The sequence below is a fragment of the Tursiops truncatus genome, chromosome 15 (genome assembly GCF_011762595.2).
Source record: "Tursiops truncatus isolate mTurTru1 chromosome 15, mTurTru1.mat.Y, whole genome shotgun sequence".
NCBI lineage: Eukaryota > Metazoa > Chordata > Mammalia > Artiodactyla > Delphinidae > Tursiops > Tursiops truncatus.
The window spans coordinates 17,249,734-17,268,930 of record NC_047048.1 but is presented as its reverse complement, the minus strand read 5'-3'; the positions used below and the strand labels follow the sequence as shown (position 1 = coordinate 17,268,930).

Here is a 19,197-nt window from a genome sequence, read left to right as displayed (position 1 = left end):
GCACAGACTGAAGTCTGAGCAGATCAAGTCCCATCATCCCAACTCAGGCAGGGGATTCTCTGTAGGTGGGGGACACAGCACGTGGTTTGCAAGTGAAGTTCACAAGCAGTAAAGCATCTCAGGGGCCTGATATCAGAGACTTGACCCTCAGAGTCAGGTCCGCAGAGGCTGACCAACCAGAACCCTCCGGGAGGGCTGGCCTGGGGCCAAAGGTCCGCAGGGCTCGGGCACCCGCTGATTCCCCTCCACTCCCGCCAGTGAGAGAAAATCCCCCAGTTCTCGACTTTTCATGAGAAGAAACATGAAGCCCGCGTCTGGCACAGCCTCCCTGCCTCTGGCTCCCTCTGCGCCTGCCAGGTCCTCCCTTCCTACTTCCAAAGCTTTGCGCTTCGCTCCCGGTGCCTGCCCCGGCCTCTCCCTCCCAAGAGGGAAGACCTGAGTACGAGGGGACTCCTGGGCCATCTGAATGGGTGAGAACCATTTCAAGGCTCCGGGCCCGGGACTGGGCTCTCCGTGGCCAGCACCCCCAGCACGTGGGCAGGACACTGGCCGCCAAGCCCCTCGCCACCGGGTCTTCCTCTCTGTCCTCTACCTTGAGCTACTCCCAAGCCCCTAAGCCCCCCTCTCACTCCTAAGCTGGTACTCACAGAGCGACCTCCTCTCCTAACAATAAAACCACCACCACTCCTAGGACGCCTGCCAGGCCCCTGACGCTGATCTAAGCTCTCCTGGCAGGTTACACGGGTTAGCCCTCGTCACAGCCGTAGGAGGTGGGCTACCATCCCCGTTTCATACCTGAGAACGTGTGGAGCGAAGGGATCTGCCCAAACTCCCATCCCTTAGCAAGTGAGGAGCTGGGATTTACTGGGCAGTCCAGCCTCGAAGCCCAAGCCCTAAACCTTTGATGACATACGGCCCCTAATTCAAAGATGCCCATGTGACCGAGAACAGCAGGTGACCCGGGGCAAGGGCCAGCCCGCGTGAGGGGCGACACAATGCAGCATTTATGGAGGCCGACGGACTGGCTCTCAGGGAAGAGCCCAGTGTGATTCTTTCCCACATTTTTATAACTTCCTTAACGGGCTAATTAGCCAAGAAAAGATACACAGAACAGTCCTCAAAGTAAGCTAAGTGGAAGAGGAAAAACACTGCTAGTACGCTCACGGACGCTAAGGCAACAAAGGCAAACGCCCTCGGCCACCAGCCTTCTGCTCCTCATGCCCAGGCAGTGCTGTTCTCACCTGCATCCCCCGTCAGAGCCTTCTCCTGATAGCACAGCTGCACCCTCTGCTGACAGCCAGGACGGAAGGATGCTCAGAGGAGAGTGGGGGTAAACGGGCTCCCGGGTCAGGCACATGTGGCTTTCAACCTCAGCTCTGTAACTCTGGGGCAATGACTTGTAGCTCTCTGTTCCCCACTCAGTGAAATGCGATGATGATGTTCTCTCCCTCACGGGTTAGTGTCAGCGAGACCCGAGATGACGTCTGTACAGAGGCTGGCGTGGAGTCTTGGACCAGGCACTGTGTTGTGAGCGTTACATAAATTAACCCGTCAAATCTCATGATCTGAGGCGGGCAGGCCCCTGTAAGCTGCACTGTACAGACGCAGAAGCTGAGGCACAGAAAAGTTAAGCGACTTGCTCAAAGCGACGGAGCTGTGAAGTGGTGGAGCTAGGGTGTGACCCAGGCTGTCTGACTCTCAACTAACAGAGCAGTTGCTCTTAACGGCATCACCGGCACCTAGCACCGTGCAAAGGCATGACAAACAGGAGCTGAACTCAAGATGGTTGGTCCCTTCCTGTCAGGCAGGAAAGCCCCACAACTGGCCCACGGTCGGGTGACCTGGCTCCTGGGTCCCATGGGAACTCTCTCCTGCTCTGGTTCTGAGCATGGGGCTCAGGAAAGCGCCTAGGCAGGCAGGCCGCTGGCTGGGGGAGGCGGAGGGTGACGCAGGAGGACCAGGCTGCTCCCTGCGACTACACTGGGCACCGTGAGCCCCACGACCAACAAGGAGCATGCGATCCAGTGGGGGGAGGGCGAGTCCCAACACATCGCAAGGGGTGAGCTCCAGCATCTAAGGCTGGGCTGAGAAGGAGGCTGCTACGACTTATCCAGGTGGCGCCTAGAGAGGCTTGCGGCCACAGGGCCTGCAGCTCTGCCTGTCCTTGGGCACAGCTCATTTCTCTGCCCTGAATCCCAACTGCACTTGTTTCTGTATCCGTCAGAGAGGTAAGCCCTGGGCATTCACCCAACACACTGATGGCGGCAACGTCTCCCTTTCCTCAGGCCATGTCATTTGCATCTTTCCTTTGGAAAACCTTGCGTGAGAGCGAGCGAGCCTGCGCAGTAGTTAAGAATCTGGACTCTTCTGCCTGAGCTGGTGTAGGAACCTGGGCAAGCTGGTCGACCTCCCTCCGCCTCCACCGACTCACCCGCAAACCAGGGCTGATGAGAATGGCAGCCTCGTGGGGCTGGGGGAGAGACGCAGGAGAAAAAGCAGGTACAGGACGGGGCACAGTGCAGTCTGAGCTTCATGATCCAAGGGACCACCTGGAACTCGTTTCACCAGATCTTTATGCATTTCCCATAGTTCCAGAGTTTTTTCCAGACTCAGAATTTCTGTTTTTATTAAAATCCCTTCAGCTCATACTTGCCTTTTTGTTTTTGGCTGTGCTACGCAGCTTGCAGGATCTTAGTTCCCCAACCAGGGATCAAACCCGGACCCCCTGCAGTGGGAGCGGGGAGTCTTAACCAGTGGACCACCAGGGAATTAAGTCCCTCATACCTGCTATTTTTAAGGATATTGTCCTAGAGCACAAGGCAGCTGAAGTCAAAGCAGAAGGGGCTCGAGTGAGACTGGTCGGCAGACTCATGCAGGTGAACGTGGCCTGTCACTCCATTTGAGCTGCCCCCTCGGTTACCTGCAGCCGCCCTGGAGGAATCGCGGTCCGTTGATGTCGGCCACTGACCCCTGGGTGCGGGGCTTTTCTTCCCAGGAACAAAAGGGAGGAGAAATACAACCGGCCAGATCACCCTCATGCTCTCAAACACACAAAATTTTAGGCATTTTACACATGCAGAAACATGTGGCATGCACTAAGGTCAGCATTTCTACACCAAGGAACCACGCGGTTCTTCTGCGTCAATGATCCAGGAAGGGCTCCACCTTAGCATGAAAAGTGCCTTAATTTAGACATCCTGAAGATCTAAAAAGGAGGAAGGGAAGGACAGAATCTGTACCGAGTACCTGGGATGGGCCAGGCGCTGTGTTAGGTCCCTTCAGAGGCGATTTTACTTAATCATCATGTGAATTCTGCAAGTTATTATCACCATTTTAAGGAAAAGGAAACGGAAGCTCAGGGGGCTCAAGTGATCTAAGTGGCCTTGGACCCAGCAAGTGGCCTTCCTTCCACACTAGGCCACATGGTTGGGCCTGAATCTCACATTTCTCTCAGAAAGTTCCTTGTAAAGGAACAGCCAGGGCGGCTGTGACGCAGAACCAATAGCCCGTGTGTCTCACGTTCCCAGTGAAACGTCTCATCCGGCATCCTAGCAGAGGGGTACCCTGAACTGTGATCAACCCCGGGAGGAAGAAGAGCAACAGATGAGCCCCAGGACAGACTTCCTCTTAAAGGGTCACAGACAAAGGGACAGTCCTACTAGCAAGCCAAGCGGAAGTTATGTAAATTCAGTGTTACCCCCTTCACCCCACCAACACACACACACACACACACACACACTTGAATGGGGCTGGGTTGGTCAGGGCTGGAGAGTCTGAGAAACTGAAACTATAAGCGAGCCCATGGGACATTCTAAGGAGGTGACTGCCTTGGGTACCGGCAGAGAGGCCTAACCAGAGATGCAAGGACAGCATTCAGGGCAGCACCCAGAAGGACGGAGGAGGGTGCTGCAGCCCAAGCCCAGGGCGATGGAACTGGTGAGAGCCCGCCTCTGCCCCTTACTGGCTGAGCGATCCCACAGCCCTGTTCCTCAGGCTGCTCAGCTATGAAATGGGGACAAGAAGAGCCTCTTCCTCAGAGCGCTCAGGACGGTGCTTGCTCCGGCTTTATCAGTACTGTTATCATCTCCACAACCTCAGAAAAACAGAGCTTGGCGGCTCAAGTGTCAGACGGAGTCACCGCTGTTGAAAATGTCGGGAGGCTGCTTGGGGCCTTTCACTCAATTTCACACCATTTATTCTGTGATGCGCCTAGAACACATAAAGAAGGACAAGACAGGGTTCCCACCCCTGCAAAGGGCTGTGTCTGAGAGAGAGGCCAGGGAGCCTCGGACAGGGTGACTGGGCTTCACACGGGCCTGGGCGTGAACTCCGGCTCTACCACAAGCAAGCTGTGAACCTCTGAGCCTCAGGCTTCTCAGCTACAAGGCGGGGATAATTCTACAACGTGTCTAGACTAACCTGGGAGTGAGGACTAAGGGAGTGAATGAGTTAAGTGCTCAGGGCACACTATCCAGATGGATGGCTACAGAGAAATCGGCTATAATGCACTCAGGGCTCTGCTTCGAAAACCCACAGAGCTGGCAAACAAAGACTACGCAGGGGAAGGGAGAGAGGAGGGGCCATCTGGGTGGGACATTAAAGGATCCGGAAGAAACTGTCTTGGCAGAAGAGGACAGGCATTCCAGGCGGACGGAAGGGCACCAGCAAAGGCACAGGGGTGGAAAAGGACTGGCCATTTGGGAAGGGGTGCTGGTGGGAGAGGCGGGAATGAGGATGAGGACGGAGATTGCAGATGACTGCAGATGGTCTCTAGCCCAGCAGAGGTTTTATTTTTCATTCTGCAGGCATGACGGGAAGTTACCGATGGGCGTGTAAGAAGGGCTGATGGAGGAGTCTCCTGCCCCCGGCCACCCAGGCCGCCTTCCTTCGCCTTCGCTTTCAGCCCCCCCTCCCCACAACCCTGCTTGCACTTCCTGTCAGTCAGGCCAGCCTCTCAGGAGGTGGAGGCCGCAGAGGGGCCTGATGGCCGCAGACTCAAAAGCCACACTTTTCTCTGCTCATTCCCCTACCAGCACTTCCCAGCTCTGTGACCTTAGGCAAGTGATCTGTGCTTTAGTTGCTTATCAGTGAGGAGTAGCACTGAGAAGATGGGGTGATAAAGGGATCAGAGTCAAAGAACCCCACAAATCTGCGAGGCACAAAATGGCTAACAAAGTGCAGAATCTCCCCTAGCCCCTTCCTCTTTTTCACTCCCTAAGACAAGCCATCAGAGTCAAAGGTCTCTCTGGCTAACTGTGCAAGGCAGCACGGGTTCTGACAGTGGCACACACGGGGCTCACACAGGTTTAGGAATCTGCGGAAACGGCCTCGGTCTAGAGGTTCAGTCACCCTTCAATACCTGCTCACCTGTAGGCCAGCCCTGTGCTCACAGGTCCCAGCACTTGCCTTCGGGCTCTTCCAAGCATGGGGAGTCTCCCCCCCTCATCCCTCGATCATACCACAGAAAGTTCTCAAAGGACAAGGTCGCCAGTCCCTCACCTCCGAGGCACATCTACTAGTATGCGCCCCTCTCATTCTCCAGAATTCTGCCCCAGACCTCACCACCCTTCCCCCCGTTGCCAGCCCGCTCCTTCCACCCCACAGACCGGGCAGGCCCATCTCCCTGCTCGGGGGGGGGGTGCGATGGAGCGGCCAGCAGGCTTGAGCCCGTGTTGCCTCCTGTGGGGGGACACAGAGGAAAGGACTCTTTTCCCACAAGGGCACCCTCCAGGTGCCTGTGCCCCCTCAGGAGAGCCGCCTCCACCCCAGTGAAGTAACCCAAGGCCCAGAATTTATGCCATTGAGGATTCTACCCCTTTCTCTACTCTTTTAAGTTCCTGCCTTTAATAGTTTTTGCCATATTAAAAGGTCTTTTTATTTTATTCATCTTAATTATTAATGAGAGTAATTATCTTCATATTTTAGCTAGAGTCCCTTAATCAATCTTATCACTTTTAACTTAAAGAAATCTCGCTTTTTTTTTTTTTTTTTTTTTTTTTTTGCGGTACGCGGGCCTCTCACTGTTGCGGCCTCTCCCGTTGCGGAGCACAGGCTCCGGACGCGCAGGCTCAGCGGCCATGGCTCACGGGCCCAGCCGCTCCGCGGCATGTGGGATCTTCCCGGACCGGGGCACGAACCCGCGTCCGCTGCATCGGCAGGCGGACTCTCAACCACTGCGCCACCAGGGAAGCCTAATCCTACTGTAACTTTTTAAATGTCCCCTTCTGCCATTTTAATGATCATAATTTAGTTTGCTGTACCCTGTTGTAAGTGTTTGTTGGTTTTGGTTTCCATTTTTTATTGCAATTTTAACAGCTTTATTGAGATGTCATTCATAGGCCACACGATTCACCTGTTTAAACTATACAAGTCAGTGGTCTTTTAGCATATTCACAGGTATGTGCACCCATCACAAGTCAGTTCTAGAACATTCTCGTCACCTCAAACCCTTTAGCTATCACCCCTCTGTGCCTCCAGCCCAGCCCCAAGCACTCACTAATCTACTGTCCTATCTGGACTCACCCCTACATGGAATCCCATAGTCACGGCCTTTTGTGATTGGTTTCTTTCTCCACTGAATGATCATGGCACCCTGGCTGGAAAGTCAGTTGACCACAGATGTGTGGGTTTATTTCTGGACTCTCAATTCTATTCCATCAGTCTCTAATTCTATCCCTGTGCCAGTACCATGCTGTCTGGATTACTGTTGCTTTGTAGTAAGTTTTGAAATTACAATGTGTGAGCCCTTACTGGATTCTTCTTTTTCAGGGTTATTTTAGCTTTCTACATACCCTCTAATTCCATATGAATTTTAGAATGAGTTTATCGATTTCCACAAAGAAGTCAGCTGGGATTCTTACAGGAATTGCGTGGAATCTGAAGATCAGTTTGGGGAGTACTGACATCTTAACAATGTTGCCTTCTGACCTGTGAACAGGGGATATTTTCCCATTTACTTAGATCTTAAGTTTCTGTCAGTATTTTGTAGTTTTCAGAGTATATGCTTTGTACTTGTTTTGTTAAATTTATTCCTAAGTATTTTATTCTTTTTGATACTATTGTGAACAGAACTGTTTTCTTAATTTCATTTTTGGACTGTTCATTACAAGGGTAAAGAAATAGAACTGATTTTTGTATATTGATCTTGTCCTGCAATCCTGTTGAACTTGTTTTTTATTTTTGAAAAGTCACAGGGCAGCAGCTTGGGGGAAGAGTCCACACCATAAACAGGGAGGTAGACACTAGAACTACCCCATCCTCTTCACAGCTGGACTCACCTTGCCACTGAACCCGGGAAACCCGCTAAATGCCTGTCTCGGTCATTAGCCCCAGGGAGCCCAACTTCTGTCAACTGCTTTCGACTGTGATCCTTTTCCGAGCGATTACAAAGTTAACTTCTATTTCTCTTCCCTTCTGTTCTCAGCACAACTTAATAAACACAGAACGACTGCTAAACACTTGAAGAAAATAATCCAAATTTGCAAAACACATCAGTTCAGGTGACTGTTTTCGTTACCAAGATACTTTTGCCTTTTGCAAAACAGATCACTGCAGCTTTCTGTAACACATCTGAAATATGCCGAAATCCAAACTCTTTGTTTATGTCCTTTTAGAAACACTCATATACATCCAGGCGCACCTGTAAATTTACATGAAGCAATACATCATCTTTATTTAAGTCTTGTCTACTCCATAACAGCTTGGAGGGAAGGTTTTATGTTAATTTTGCAAACTGGGAAGACACAGCTCAAGGCAAGAAAAGACTAAAAAGCTGTGCACTCACCCCTTGTCTCCTGCTCCAGGAAAGTCGCTGGAAGGGCACCTAATTAAATTAAATTGGCTAAACGTTGACTTAGCACCTACTCTGTTTCCAGCAGACAATGCACAGACATTAAGGACAGAAAGTATGTGAGGGGTGCGGCCACCACCCTCAAGGAGGGTGGCTTAGCTGGGAAAAAGTCACACAGATAAATAGCTGAGACACAGCGTGGCAGGCCTGTCCTGAGAGGTGGTGACAAGACCATGCGGGATGAGATGAGCCTCCTGAACAGTCAGAAACGGGCTCACTGCGCGTGTGCGTGACAATCTAAAAACGCCAACTGTCATCTCATCGTCTTAGGTATTTGCCCTCTTAACCTCACCACTGACATCCTTAGTACCCAGTCTGAGGCGTGCTGATCCTTCTTCCCAGCACTGGGGCTCCAGAAAACCAGGACCACTCATGGTGTGATGAGGACACACCTTCAAGGGTTAGGCAGACGACATACCCAGACTGAGGCCAGCTGCGGGTTAAACAGCAGCTGAATGAATGGGGAAGGGGAATGCGGAAGGTGTGTGCCCTCAACAGAGGGTGGCACACCTCTCTGCCTCACCAGTTGCTATTGAAGAAATGCAGTTCAATGTTGCCTAGTTTTATTTCTACAGAAAAGTTGAAAGGCTGACTTTGTAGGTGAAATTTCTGATTTTTAAATGCCATCAACTACAATTAAAACAAACACCATAAGGCCAACAAAATACACTGCCAGAGGTGGCCCAAAGGCCCTGCTCTGTGTACACTGTCACCTGCAAGCTCCACGACACTCTGGAAAGATATATTATTCCAGATAATCCCGATGAGGAAACTGAGGCAGAGAGAGGTCAAAACTTGCTGAAGGACTCCCCAACAGGAAATGACGGGACAAGAATTCTAACCCAGGCTGTCTTACATCAAAAGTCCATTCAGGTGTGACAGTCTCAAGGGGCTAGTTTGAATTTCCAAGGACCTGAAGCTGTGGAGGAGCCCAACAAAAAAAGTTACTTAAGGCTATTTCTTTCTTAATTTCTCTTTACTCTAAAAAAATACTCATCTGCTTATTTTTAATGCCTTTCTTTCAATAGGTCAGGAAATAAAAATGCTTATTAGATCCACAGGTCATGACATTTTAAGCATTCAGATAATCATATTTCCAAGTCAAATGTGAGGTGGGAATCCCCAGCACAGCTCTCAGTTCCTGAAGCCTTTTCTTCTGCCGCAGGGCCCAGCGGAACTTCCTGGTCTCCTGTCTACTTAAAGGCTGATGCTCCCCACCCCTTCCCCTGAGGAACTCCAGTCATTCAACCAGTCACACATCTACTCAGCACTCAAGACACTCAAAGATGAAGTCTGCTCTTGGGGGGCTTTCCTACCTCCAGGGGCTCCTGCCTTTTATACACCTGTTGTGTGGTAATATCTGGGCGCTACCATCTCCTCCACAAGACTTAGACACAGGGAAGTCAGACAGGGTGGGCAGTGATTCCATTAACTAAATGAGGAAGTAAAGGAAGAGACACAGCTCCCTCAGACTGGCAGCTCGGTCACTCAGCAAGCACACCACCTCCCTCCTGCGGGCACCAAGCCAAGTGTTGGGGATGCCGTGATCTGTCTTCATCCAGCAAACGTTCTCTGGAGCTGTTAGTGAGGCCAGTCTCCACAGGTTACTTGCTATGCCCACATAGTCAAGCACACGGGCCTTAAGTTGTTTAAAATTACACACCTTTTAGTTTTACCTGGCGTTAATAACTTTTTTCCATTTGCTTGGTTTTCTCTGTACCCATATCGAATTCACACTCAGACTCTCTGCTAGCATACAAATTTCCCTTCACACATTCACAGGTACTAAGCAACTGATCCTTTGCATGGGCTTCCGTCCCCCACGCCCCCACGTCTGTCATCATGATTTCCCTTCATCATCTCTCCAGGGTTTCCCATTGTCCCCCCTCTTCCTGGGCCCCATGCTTTCCTGTCTCTTAGCTTAGCCTGTTATTTGATGGTGTACATCCTCCTGTGGCTTCCTAAAAGGGAACTTGGAAGATCAGAGATGAATTGTTTCCAATCCGCATGTACGAAAATGTGTGAGGTCCTTATCCTCACACCTCATTGACTGGAAGATTCCAGGGTGAAAGTCCATCCCCATCAGAAAGTTGACGGTGTTGCTCCAAGCTCTCTAGCTTCCGTTACTACTGGGAAGTCTGATGTCTCCTCTCTGGAGGCTCTTCAAGCCCCAGACTTCTGAAGTCTCTGGCTGTTGGATCCTGGTGTGGGTTTCTTTATGTTCATCATGCTAGACATCTGCTAGGTCTTTTGATCTAGAACTTAACATCCTTCAGATCTGGGAAAATTCCATGTCATTTCCCGTCATCTCTTCCTTTCTACTCCCCTGCACACACACTCCCTCCCCTTACTGTGAACTTGAACTCCTACTGTGTGGACATTGGATCTTTTAGACTCAGCTTCTTATTTTCAACTTAAAACTCTCCTATTTCCATCCCTTTTGAGTTTCTGTTCTTTACAGGAGATTTTCTCAACTTTATCTCACTATCTTTCCTTCCACCAAATCTTTTATTGCAATAGTCATATTTCTTTTATTTCCAAGAGCTCTTTCTTATTTTCTGCATGTCCCTCCTTTATAGCCTCTTGCTCTCGTTTCATGATGCAATATCTTCCTTCTCTCCTTTCCTTTTCTTCTGCTCCTCATTTTGGTTCTATTTCCTAAGTTAGTTTCTCTTACATTTGTGTTAGAGTTCTCAAATGCTTGGTGAAAAGTTAAAATGCAGGGGATTCCCTGGTGGCGCAGTGGTTGAGAGTCTGCCTGCCAATGCAGGGGACACGGGTTCGTGCCCCGGCGCGGGAGGATCTCACATGCCGTGGAGTGGCTGGGCCCATGGGCCATGGCCACTGAGCCTGCGCTCCGCAACGGGAGAGGTCACAACAGTGAGAGGACCGCGTACAGCAAAAAAAAGTTAAAATGCTTCATTAAGATACTGCTGTACATTAAAAGTCCTGTGTTTTGCAGGGTCAGGAAGAGAAAGGGAGAGGCTGCCATTGTGTGGGCTTCTATGAAGGGGGAGCAGGCAGAGGCTGGCTAATTTGCTAGGAATCCCCTAAATTTCAGGATCTAGAAGACTTTTCTCTTGGACTGGTCAGTTTCCGCAGAAAAGAAGCCTCCAGCCTCTGGCTTTAGGGACTGTAAGCCTGGCTGCCAGCGTTTTAGGAGCCACAGGGGGAAAGGCAGTGAAGACTCCTACCTCACTGTGTATAGAGATTATCTCATACCGCCTGTTATCAGCACTGTACCCTGTCCCCAGCTGCATCTCATGTCTGAGAGTCTCAAAAGCCTCCAGTGCATCTTCTCTTGAGGTTAAGTCCAAGGAATGAGGAATCACTGGAGGTACTAATGAGGAAAGACTGCTAAGTCACAAAGTCCAGACCTCTGTTTTTGTGGGAAAGGGCTTGTTACCTGGCTATGCCAAGTAGGGGAGGGGACCTGGGGGGTGCAATGGCTCTTCACAGACTATAAACCAATCCTCTTGTCTCTAGCCCCATCCAGACTGGTGCTTTCAGAGGTCCCTGGTTTATTTCAGGTTTGAGGTGTCCACTCTTGGCTACTGCCCCACACAAGCATTCAGCTTTCCCAGTCTGCGCGGTCAGTTACCGTTTGTACATCTGCCTTTGAGCACAGAAACGTAGACAACTCTCCCTGCCGTCACTTCCTGTCCTAGTCTCTTTGTACTTGCAGGTTTATTCCTTTTATAGCCTATCATCACCAGGAAGGAGTTGGAAGAGTGCAGAAAACCGCATCTATTCCTTCTGTCATCTTTTACTGAAAGCTCTGACCCTAAGATTTTTAAACAACTTTGGTTAATCAGGAGGAGTTAAACAGCATGGGATAAAAATCAAGAACTGAGAAAAACAAAGGACTAAGGAAGGTTTTTAAAGTTTCATAGTCTATTGTCCCTAGTTTAACTTTCTCAGAAGTTCAAATCCCACCTCCACCACTTCCTGACTGCTTAACCTCATATAAGTTACTTAGCATCTCTTAACTTTAATCTTACCTGTAAAATGGTAATAATACCACCTACTTTGCAGGGCTAGAAAATGCAATCATGCAACACACAGATCAGGTACTTAAAAAATACTGGCTTAGCATAAGAAGGAAAAGATAAATTTCGGTTTCTGGACGCCAGGAATGGGAGATGTTGGAGGGACATCCATATAGAGATGTTTGCTGGGAGTCAGAATGGGTTTCATTCAGCAAACGTTTCCCGAGCGCTTTTTATATAGAAGGTCCTGGGCCAGGCGCTGAGGAATAGAGTGGAAAAAATAACGTGAAATCATCCTACCTCAGGGCAGAACATGGTAGGAGGGACAGGCTGGCACTTAGAGGGGAGAAGTGAAGACTGTCCGTGCAGCCCAGGCAGGAGCCGAGCCTGCCTTTACCTTTCTTGGTCTTGCAAGGTCCACGTTCAGGGTGGATCTCTTGTAAGGGAAGAGGCACCACCTTGGCCAGCCCCGCATTCAGCATGTACTGGTACAGGCGCTTAAACGTCCTCTCGCACAGCCCCTGCAAAATCGAAACGCTGCTGTTAGGGAGAGCAAGGTGTCTGAAACTACTGGAGGGTCACGTACACGAACGAGCAGGGACCCGAGTTAACTGACGATCTGGAATGAGGAATCACTGGAGGCACTAATGAGAAAATACTGCCAAGCTACCTTGTCCAGGGAACAAAACGAGTCTGCAGCAGCATATAAACCATCCATTTGATTACGAGTGGGGAAAGAGATTTCCCCACTGAAAGGGGTGAGAATGAGGCAGATGGGGGCAGCACTAGAAGATTTTCACTGTATACCGTTTCATCTTGTTTTGGTTTTTTTAAACAAGTGTATTATTAATTATTAATAGATACATACATATGTACACACACCTCTCACAGGCAGTGGAAGAGAAAAAATTAAATTTAAGACCTTTAAAAAAATTTAGTCTATCTGTGAAGTTACAACAAAATGAGGATGAGTACATCCACCCCGTCACTCACATTTCTGCGAGGAGGCAACACAACCAAAATGACCCAAAGCGCTCCTAACTGTCGAGGTTACCAACGAGCAGCCTCCAGTGCAGGCCGTGTTTTTTCATCTACACGTTTTCTTTGCAAAAGGTAATTTACGGGGCTTCCCTGGTGGCACAGTGGTTGAGAGTCCACCTGCCGATGCAGGGGACGCGGGTTCGTGCCCTGGTCCGGGAAGATCCCACATGCCGCGGAGCGGCTGGGCCCGTGAGCCATGGCCACTGAGCCTGCGCGTCTGGAGCCTGTGCTCCGCAACAGGAGAGGCCACAACAGTGAGAGGCCCGTGTACCGCAAAAAAAAAAAAGTAATTTACTTGCCAACATTGAAAAGTGAGAGAGTTCATTTAAAAAAAAAACAGATTCTGGCTTCTCTTGAAAAACAGGATCTGGCAACAAATCCTAGGCCTGCGGTTCCTCCCAGCATCAGCCAGAGGGAGGTGAGGACCAGCTGCTCCCTCCAGACAGGCACGCCCGACCCGGACGCCCTGGCCTTCTCTGCCCATCAGACCCCTTACATGGTGAGGCCGAAGGTCAGTTCCTGTTTACCACCATTTTTGTGCTGCTTTTCTCTCATGATAGTTAAGAGGAAAGTTGAATATTTCTTGAATCCACACTGATATAAAAATTTTTTTTTTTTTTTTTTTGGCCCACGCCACGGGGCTTGCAGGATCTCAGTTCCCCAACCAGGGATTGAACCCGGGCCACAGCAGTGAAAGCGCTGAATCCTAACCACTAAACCACCAGGGAACTCCCTCAAAAAATTATTTTACACTTGGCCTGTTTCACTAATCCACACCACCCTCCTGGCCACTACTAGCATTTGATTTTGCCACCACTGGAAGAGCCAGGCAGGTTCCCACCCGAACAGCAGGAGGCACTCGCGACTAAGCGTGGTGCACGGCTCCTCCCAGGTTTCCTCTTACACTCTGGGGCAGACAGAGGCAGCATATGTCTGAGGGCCGCTGCCACCACCCACGTGCGTGTGATCTCCTCTCGGAGGAGCCAGTACGCTAACTGCTGGGCAGCAGAACATATTGTTATCAAAGAAATACCGACAACTCACATGCGGCTCACTTAACCCGCTGGCTGGTAAACGGCGCCTCTTGTTAATCCAGCCGTGCCCCCAGCGTCGTGGAAAGACCCTATGGAAACGCATCCATCGAACCCTAGCCCTCAACATACGGCCCTGAGCCCTGGACCATCCTATGGGGGGCTGCCGTCGAGGACTCACATAACCTGCCCAGAGGATGGAGGATGACGTAGTCCTTCCCTTACGGGGGGGCCACCGTTGAGGACTCGCACCACCTGCCCAGTTAAAGAAAGTGGCCTTCCCCACTCCCCCCATAAGACAGCATCCACATTCACGGCGTCCACCTCATCCAGAGGTTAATTATTCACTAAATCCTGCTCAGCCTTCTCTGACCCCTATTTCCAGCTGCTGACTAAACATCACCAAGTCAAAGTCCCAGAAGATCTTCATACTCAATAAATCCTAAAATCAAATTTGTCAGGTGCCTCAATCTCAGGCAAACTCACTCCTCTTTCTGAACTCTGTACTTTCATTGTACACTCATTCAACAAATCTGGGCTCGGCGTCTCCGTGGGCCAGGCCGTCCTCATGGTGGGGGGTTGGCAGGCACGATCCCTGCCCTCAGGTACCCGCCCTCCAGCTCTGGTCCACCCCAGGGAGGGGTTGCTACTCGAGCTAGACAACAGACTCCTTCTCCTTCATTGCTCCCCACGCCCGACACCCACACCCTGGCTTCAGTCACTCACCAAGTCCTGCTAGTGCCACCCCCCAAATATCACCAACAATTCAAGGCGTCACCCACCCTACCTGAGGCCACAGCACCCACCTCCCCGCCCTGCCTCCAATCCCCTCCCCATCCATCAGTTCATCTCCCCAACACTCAAACTGCAGTTCACCAGGCTAAAGGCTGAAACCCAAGTCCTCAGCCTGGCACTTGAGACCTTCTTTATCTGGCTCCAACTTTCCTTTCCAGCCACGTCTCTTACTCCTCCCGCCGGGCACGCTGCCGCCTGGCTGCCCCCTGTGTCACTGCCAGCCTCGGAAACACCCATCACCTCCCACAGCTCCACGCCTTTGCTCCAGCCCGGCTCCTCTGCCTGAAAGATGGTCTCTCCTCTGCCGGATGATGCTGACTTCATCTTCAAAGCCCAGCTCAACTGGAACTGGCTCTGCAAAGCTTTTCCCATCTCTCCTTTCACGCAACTCAAACACATCCTTCCAAGGAGCAGTCTGGCCTGAGTGTGTGTTCACACGTCAGCCCCTCCAATTAGACTGCTCTGCGGCAGTGTAAGACCGTCATCCTCGTTCATTTTTGCCATGGTGGTGCGAAACACGGTTCTGACTCCAAATAGATACTTACTAAAGTATTTGTTGAATGAATAAATAAATAAACAGTGTCCTCTATCAGTCAAATCTTGTCACTTAGATCGTCCACAGCTTGACCTGAGATGCTCAGTTTCTCTACCCTTGAGTGACTCAGCAGGGCAGAGGGTTTTGATCTTCAGTGTCTGCATGGGCTGGACGAACAATATAAAGAACAAAGCGGGCAGATATTTCTCTCCGCTTGTAGGAGTTTCCTTCATCTTGACTAGGGCCTCTCAGGAAGAGGCCTTATCAGTCTACCTTTTATTCCCCACTCTTGACAGACACTCAGATACTGAGAAATACTTCTCTCCTCCTGAACAGCAGCGCTCAAAGAGTGACAAATGGCACTGCCTGCCTGTCTGAGAGGTGACAGGAGGGAAGGGGCCTGGGGTGGGCGGCCAGCACACAACCAGCTCCAGATAACTGCTATCACAAGAGACCACGGGCCCAGGCTGGCCAGAGCCTCTGATATTTCCAGGGAAGCTGGTAACCTAGATTTTGAGGCAAAATCTCAATTTTTAAAAGATGCTAGGTCAAAGTTCTTTTTAACAGTGTGCAGGCTGAATCCGACCCACAAGCTTTGGTTTATAACCTCTGCTTTAAAGAGACTTGGGCATACAGTGCCTTTAGCAGGAGGGGCGAGAGCCCTTCCCTCAGCGCAGTGAAATCAGAGAGCAGGGCCCCCTGGGGGCAGCACAAGGTGAGGAGCGAGAAGGATCTACCTGGAGTCTACAAGCAGACTCCAAGCCATGCTCCTTTGGGGACTAATTACGATCACCCCCAAATCTTGACTTCAAATCCTACTGTTCCACCTACAGGGCAGTCATACTTTCCTCCCGTTTCCAGTGATGGCTCCTTCCTAACTTCTACGGAGGAGGGCTCAAATCAGACCGGAAGTAGCATCACCCCTGTGCTTTCTTCCTCCCACTCTCACTTCATCACTGCCTCTGTTCCTGGACCCAAAGATGAAGCAGGTCCACAACTGCTTTTCTCCCTGTGTTGTCTCTCCTCCTTCTCAGTAGTCACTCTGTTATTTCAGCATAAAACCACTGGGAACAAAATGACAAGCTTGATTATGAAAGTAAATCTAAACGCTCAGATTCACCATTCCACAGGAACTTTTATAGCAGGACTTGGCGCAAATCCCCGGGAAAACTGGAGGCCACCCAAGAGCAGGAAGGACTTAAAGACTGAGCCCTTTTTCATTCTGTAAAGCAAAGTTCTGCTTGTTTCATGGCTATGTTAACAGAGAAGAGCTAATTCTGACTCCATGTTGATGTTTCTGACTTTAACCTTTGCTTTTCGTTGCTTTTGTTATTATAATCATACACAATGACCTGCCTCAGGGAACCCTGCCCCTCTGCCTGAAAGCTGAACTAAAGTGCCTTTGTTCAGCTCACAGGGAGACAATCTGACCCTGCCCACCTGTGAATGGCTGCACAAAAGAAATTAACATATCCCCTCCCTGATGCTGGCCAAGCCAGGCAAAACTATTGGCCATGTTACTTTACTTCCTCATCTCCTACCCCGCTCTGTTCTATAAAAAAAACTGGCATAGGACAGGATGGTTTGTGGGGACCCCAGTCCGCATCTTCTTGGTCTGCCGACTTTCCGAATAAAGTCATTATCCCTTTGCCTCAACACCTCGCCTCCTGATTTACTGGCCTGTTGTGCGGCGGGCAGAACGGGCTTGGACTCGGTAACAGCTAGGGATGGTCAAGCCCATGACAGGGTTTTCAACTGCGGTGCACTGAAATCTACACTTGACAATGCTCCCCACTGCGTTACAAATGGATCCAGCCCCCGACACGGGCAGGGGCAGCTCACCAGTTCCTCCCTCAGCTTTCCCAGTGTCTCTGTCCGGTTACTCCGTGTGCTCAGCACAGCTGAGAGCTTCTCCATAAGGATGTCGTATTTGCTCCTCCTGCGAGAAATATAAAACACTTCATTTTTTTCCAGACCTACTGCTAAAGATTGCCTGTTTTTTAAAGATGACAAGATTTAAATGACAACACATCAAACTACAGAACCTCGTGGTCTTAGGTCTCAGAGAACATCCAGCCCAACTGCTTGTCCCTTACAGCTGGAAAGACTGGGGCTCTGAGTGGTTCAGTCTCACGGCCAAGGTCACCGAACTAGTGGCAGTGTACAGACTAGCCTCCGTGGCTAAAACTGTCATGAAATGATTCTTTAAAATGCCTTACATCTTTTGATCATACTGATAAATGGAATACTGCCAGTCATAACAGTAAACAAAGGATGTCACAGTCATTAGCAATTGCAGCCCTCCAAGGTGAGCCAGTGAGCCCTGAGGAAACTCAGGAAAGAATACCTACCATGTAGCAGCCATCAGACTGCAGCCACTCCCCATGGTGGGCCCTGAGGAAACTCAGGATGTGAAAACACAGGATACTGGCCCCAAATAGCTGAGGTGCATATCAAAGGAATGATTTCAGTGAGCCCAGACTCTTGCACCTTGCCATACACAGAAATGCGGTAAATTCCTTAACTTGGTTTTCTTTAACAGTTATCTTTTGACGTTCAGATTACCTGCCCTGGGCTTGAAGTCCTAAAAATTCCCACCGAATAAAACATTTAGATTGTGAATATTTTTTGAGTTGACAATACCTTAAAGTTTAGGAAGCACCAACATATTTCCTTATAAATCACTTGGTAAGAAAGGATAGGGATTATTTCATAAAGAAGATAAGCTTTTCTAAAATTCAGGCACAAAATGTGAACCCAGGTCTTCTTCCTGGAAATACAGTGCCCTCTGCAGTAATCAGGACACCTCTCTGATTCTGAAGCCCTGGTTTCTATCTCTCACTTCGCTGGCATGACTGACTTTCCCTTCCTTTGCATTTTTATTGTGAAGTGGATGTCATAATAAATGCTTACAAGCTAATGGACGCCAAAGGAAGTTATTAAAGGAGCCAAGGGCTACCCCAGCTGTGTGTGGGTGGGGGGGTGTTGGAGGAGGGGCAGAGAGGATATATGGGATCCAGAGACGCCCACTTCTCCATTTTTACTGCCTTTCAATGAATGAAAGAATAGATGAAGGCACAGATATTCACTGCGTATGAACTAGTACCAAGCTTTGTCATGGCCATTCTACAGAAGAGGAAACAGTGGTTCAGAGAGGTCAAGTGATCGTACCCAAATCAGGAGCAAAGACTTAAATACAGATCTTGACTTAGTCCATTGTTCTCTCTTCTACCCACAGAACCCTGTCACCATAACAAATCAAATTTGACTTATTTACTTTTATTTTTACACTCCCAAATTTCACCAAAATGTTAACAGTTCCTATTGCTGGGCTGTGGGGCGATAGGCATTTTTTGCCCTTCTTTTCTATATAATTTCCAGATTTTCTAAATAAGCAACACTTATTCTCATAATCCAAAATAGGTGGTAAACATCTTTTTTTTAAAAGCTAGTCATATTCTGATTTGGCCTCTAGGACTTTTTAAAGGTATAATACACATGGCTGAAAGACAGAGGGAAGGGAGCATTCTGGTGTCTCACACTGTACCTGTCCATGTGAAACCGATTCAGGAGGAGGAGAATTGAGTGCTGCTGGGCTCCGGTGGGTAATCGGATCACATGTGACTGCATCGTAATGAGCCCATTTTTGTTCAAAATTTTCCTATGATAGTGGAGCTTCCCAGCATCAACCCTGGAGGAGAGGAAGAGAGTGGGCGGTCATTTTGCTTTGCTGGTTGCTTTCACCCCACAGTGTGGAGGACATGAACACCAGAGACACACACCTCCTATCCAGCCAACCTGAGAGAACAGTTGCTATGTGACAATGGCCTTGGAAAGAACAGCCGTGCCTCAGCCTAAGGCACACCCCAGACCCCCAAGAGAGGTGGATGGGGAGATGGGGGTAAAGGAGAGGGGAAACGGAGTGGGAAAGGATGGCTGGCGCAGGAGACAGTAAGG

General features: G+C 49.7%; 1 protein-coding gene across 3 annotated transcripts in view; it reads right to left on the bottom strand.

The window, feature by feature from the left end:
- GTF3C1 (general transcription factor IIIC subunit 1) overlaps nucleotides 1-19,197 on the bottom strand; it is a 72,761-nt gene that overhangs the window by 47,701 nt on the left and 5,863 nt on the right. For all 3 annotated transcript variants that reach the window (XM_073792181.1, XM_073792182.1, XM_033841075.2), the window contains exons 4-6: nucleotides 18,788-18,931; nucleotides 17,083-17,179; nucleotides 12,236-12,359 (exon numbers count right to left, since the gene is read on the bottom strand). In XM_073792181.1, the coding sequence (XP_073648282.1) occupies nucleotides 12,236-12,359; nucleotides 17,083-17,179; nucleotides 18,788-18,931 (365 nt within the window). The remainder of the gene's footprint in view (nucleotides 1-12,235; nucleotides 12,360-17,082; nucleotides 17,180-18,787; nucleotides 18,932-19,197) is intronic.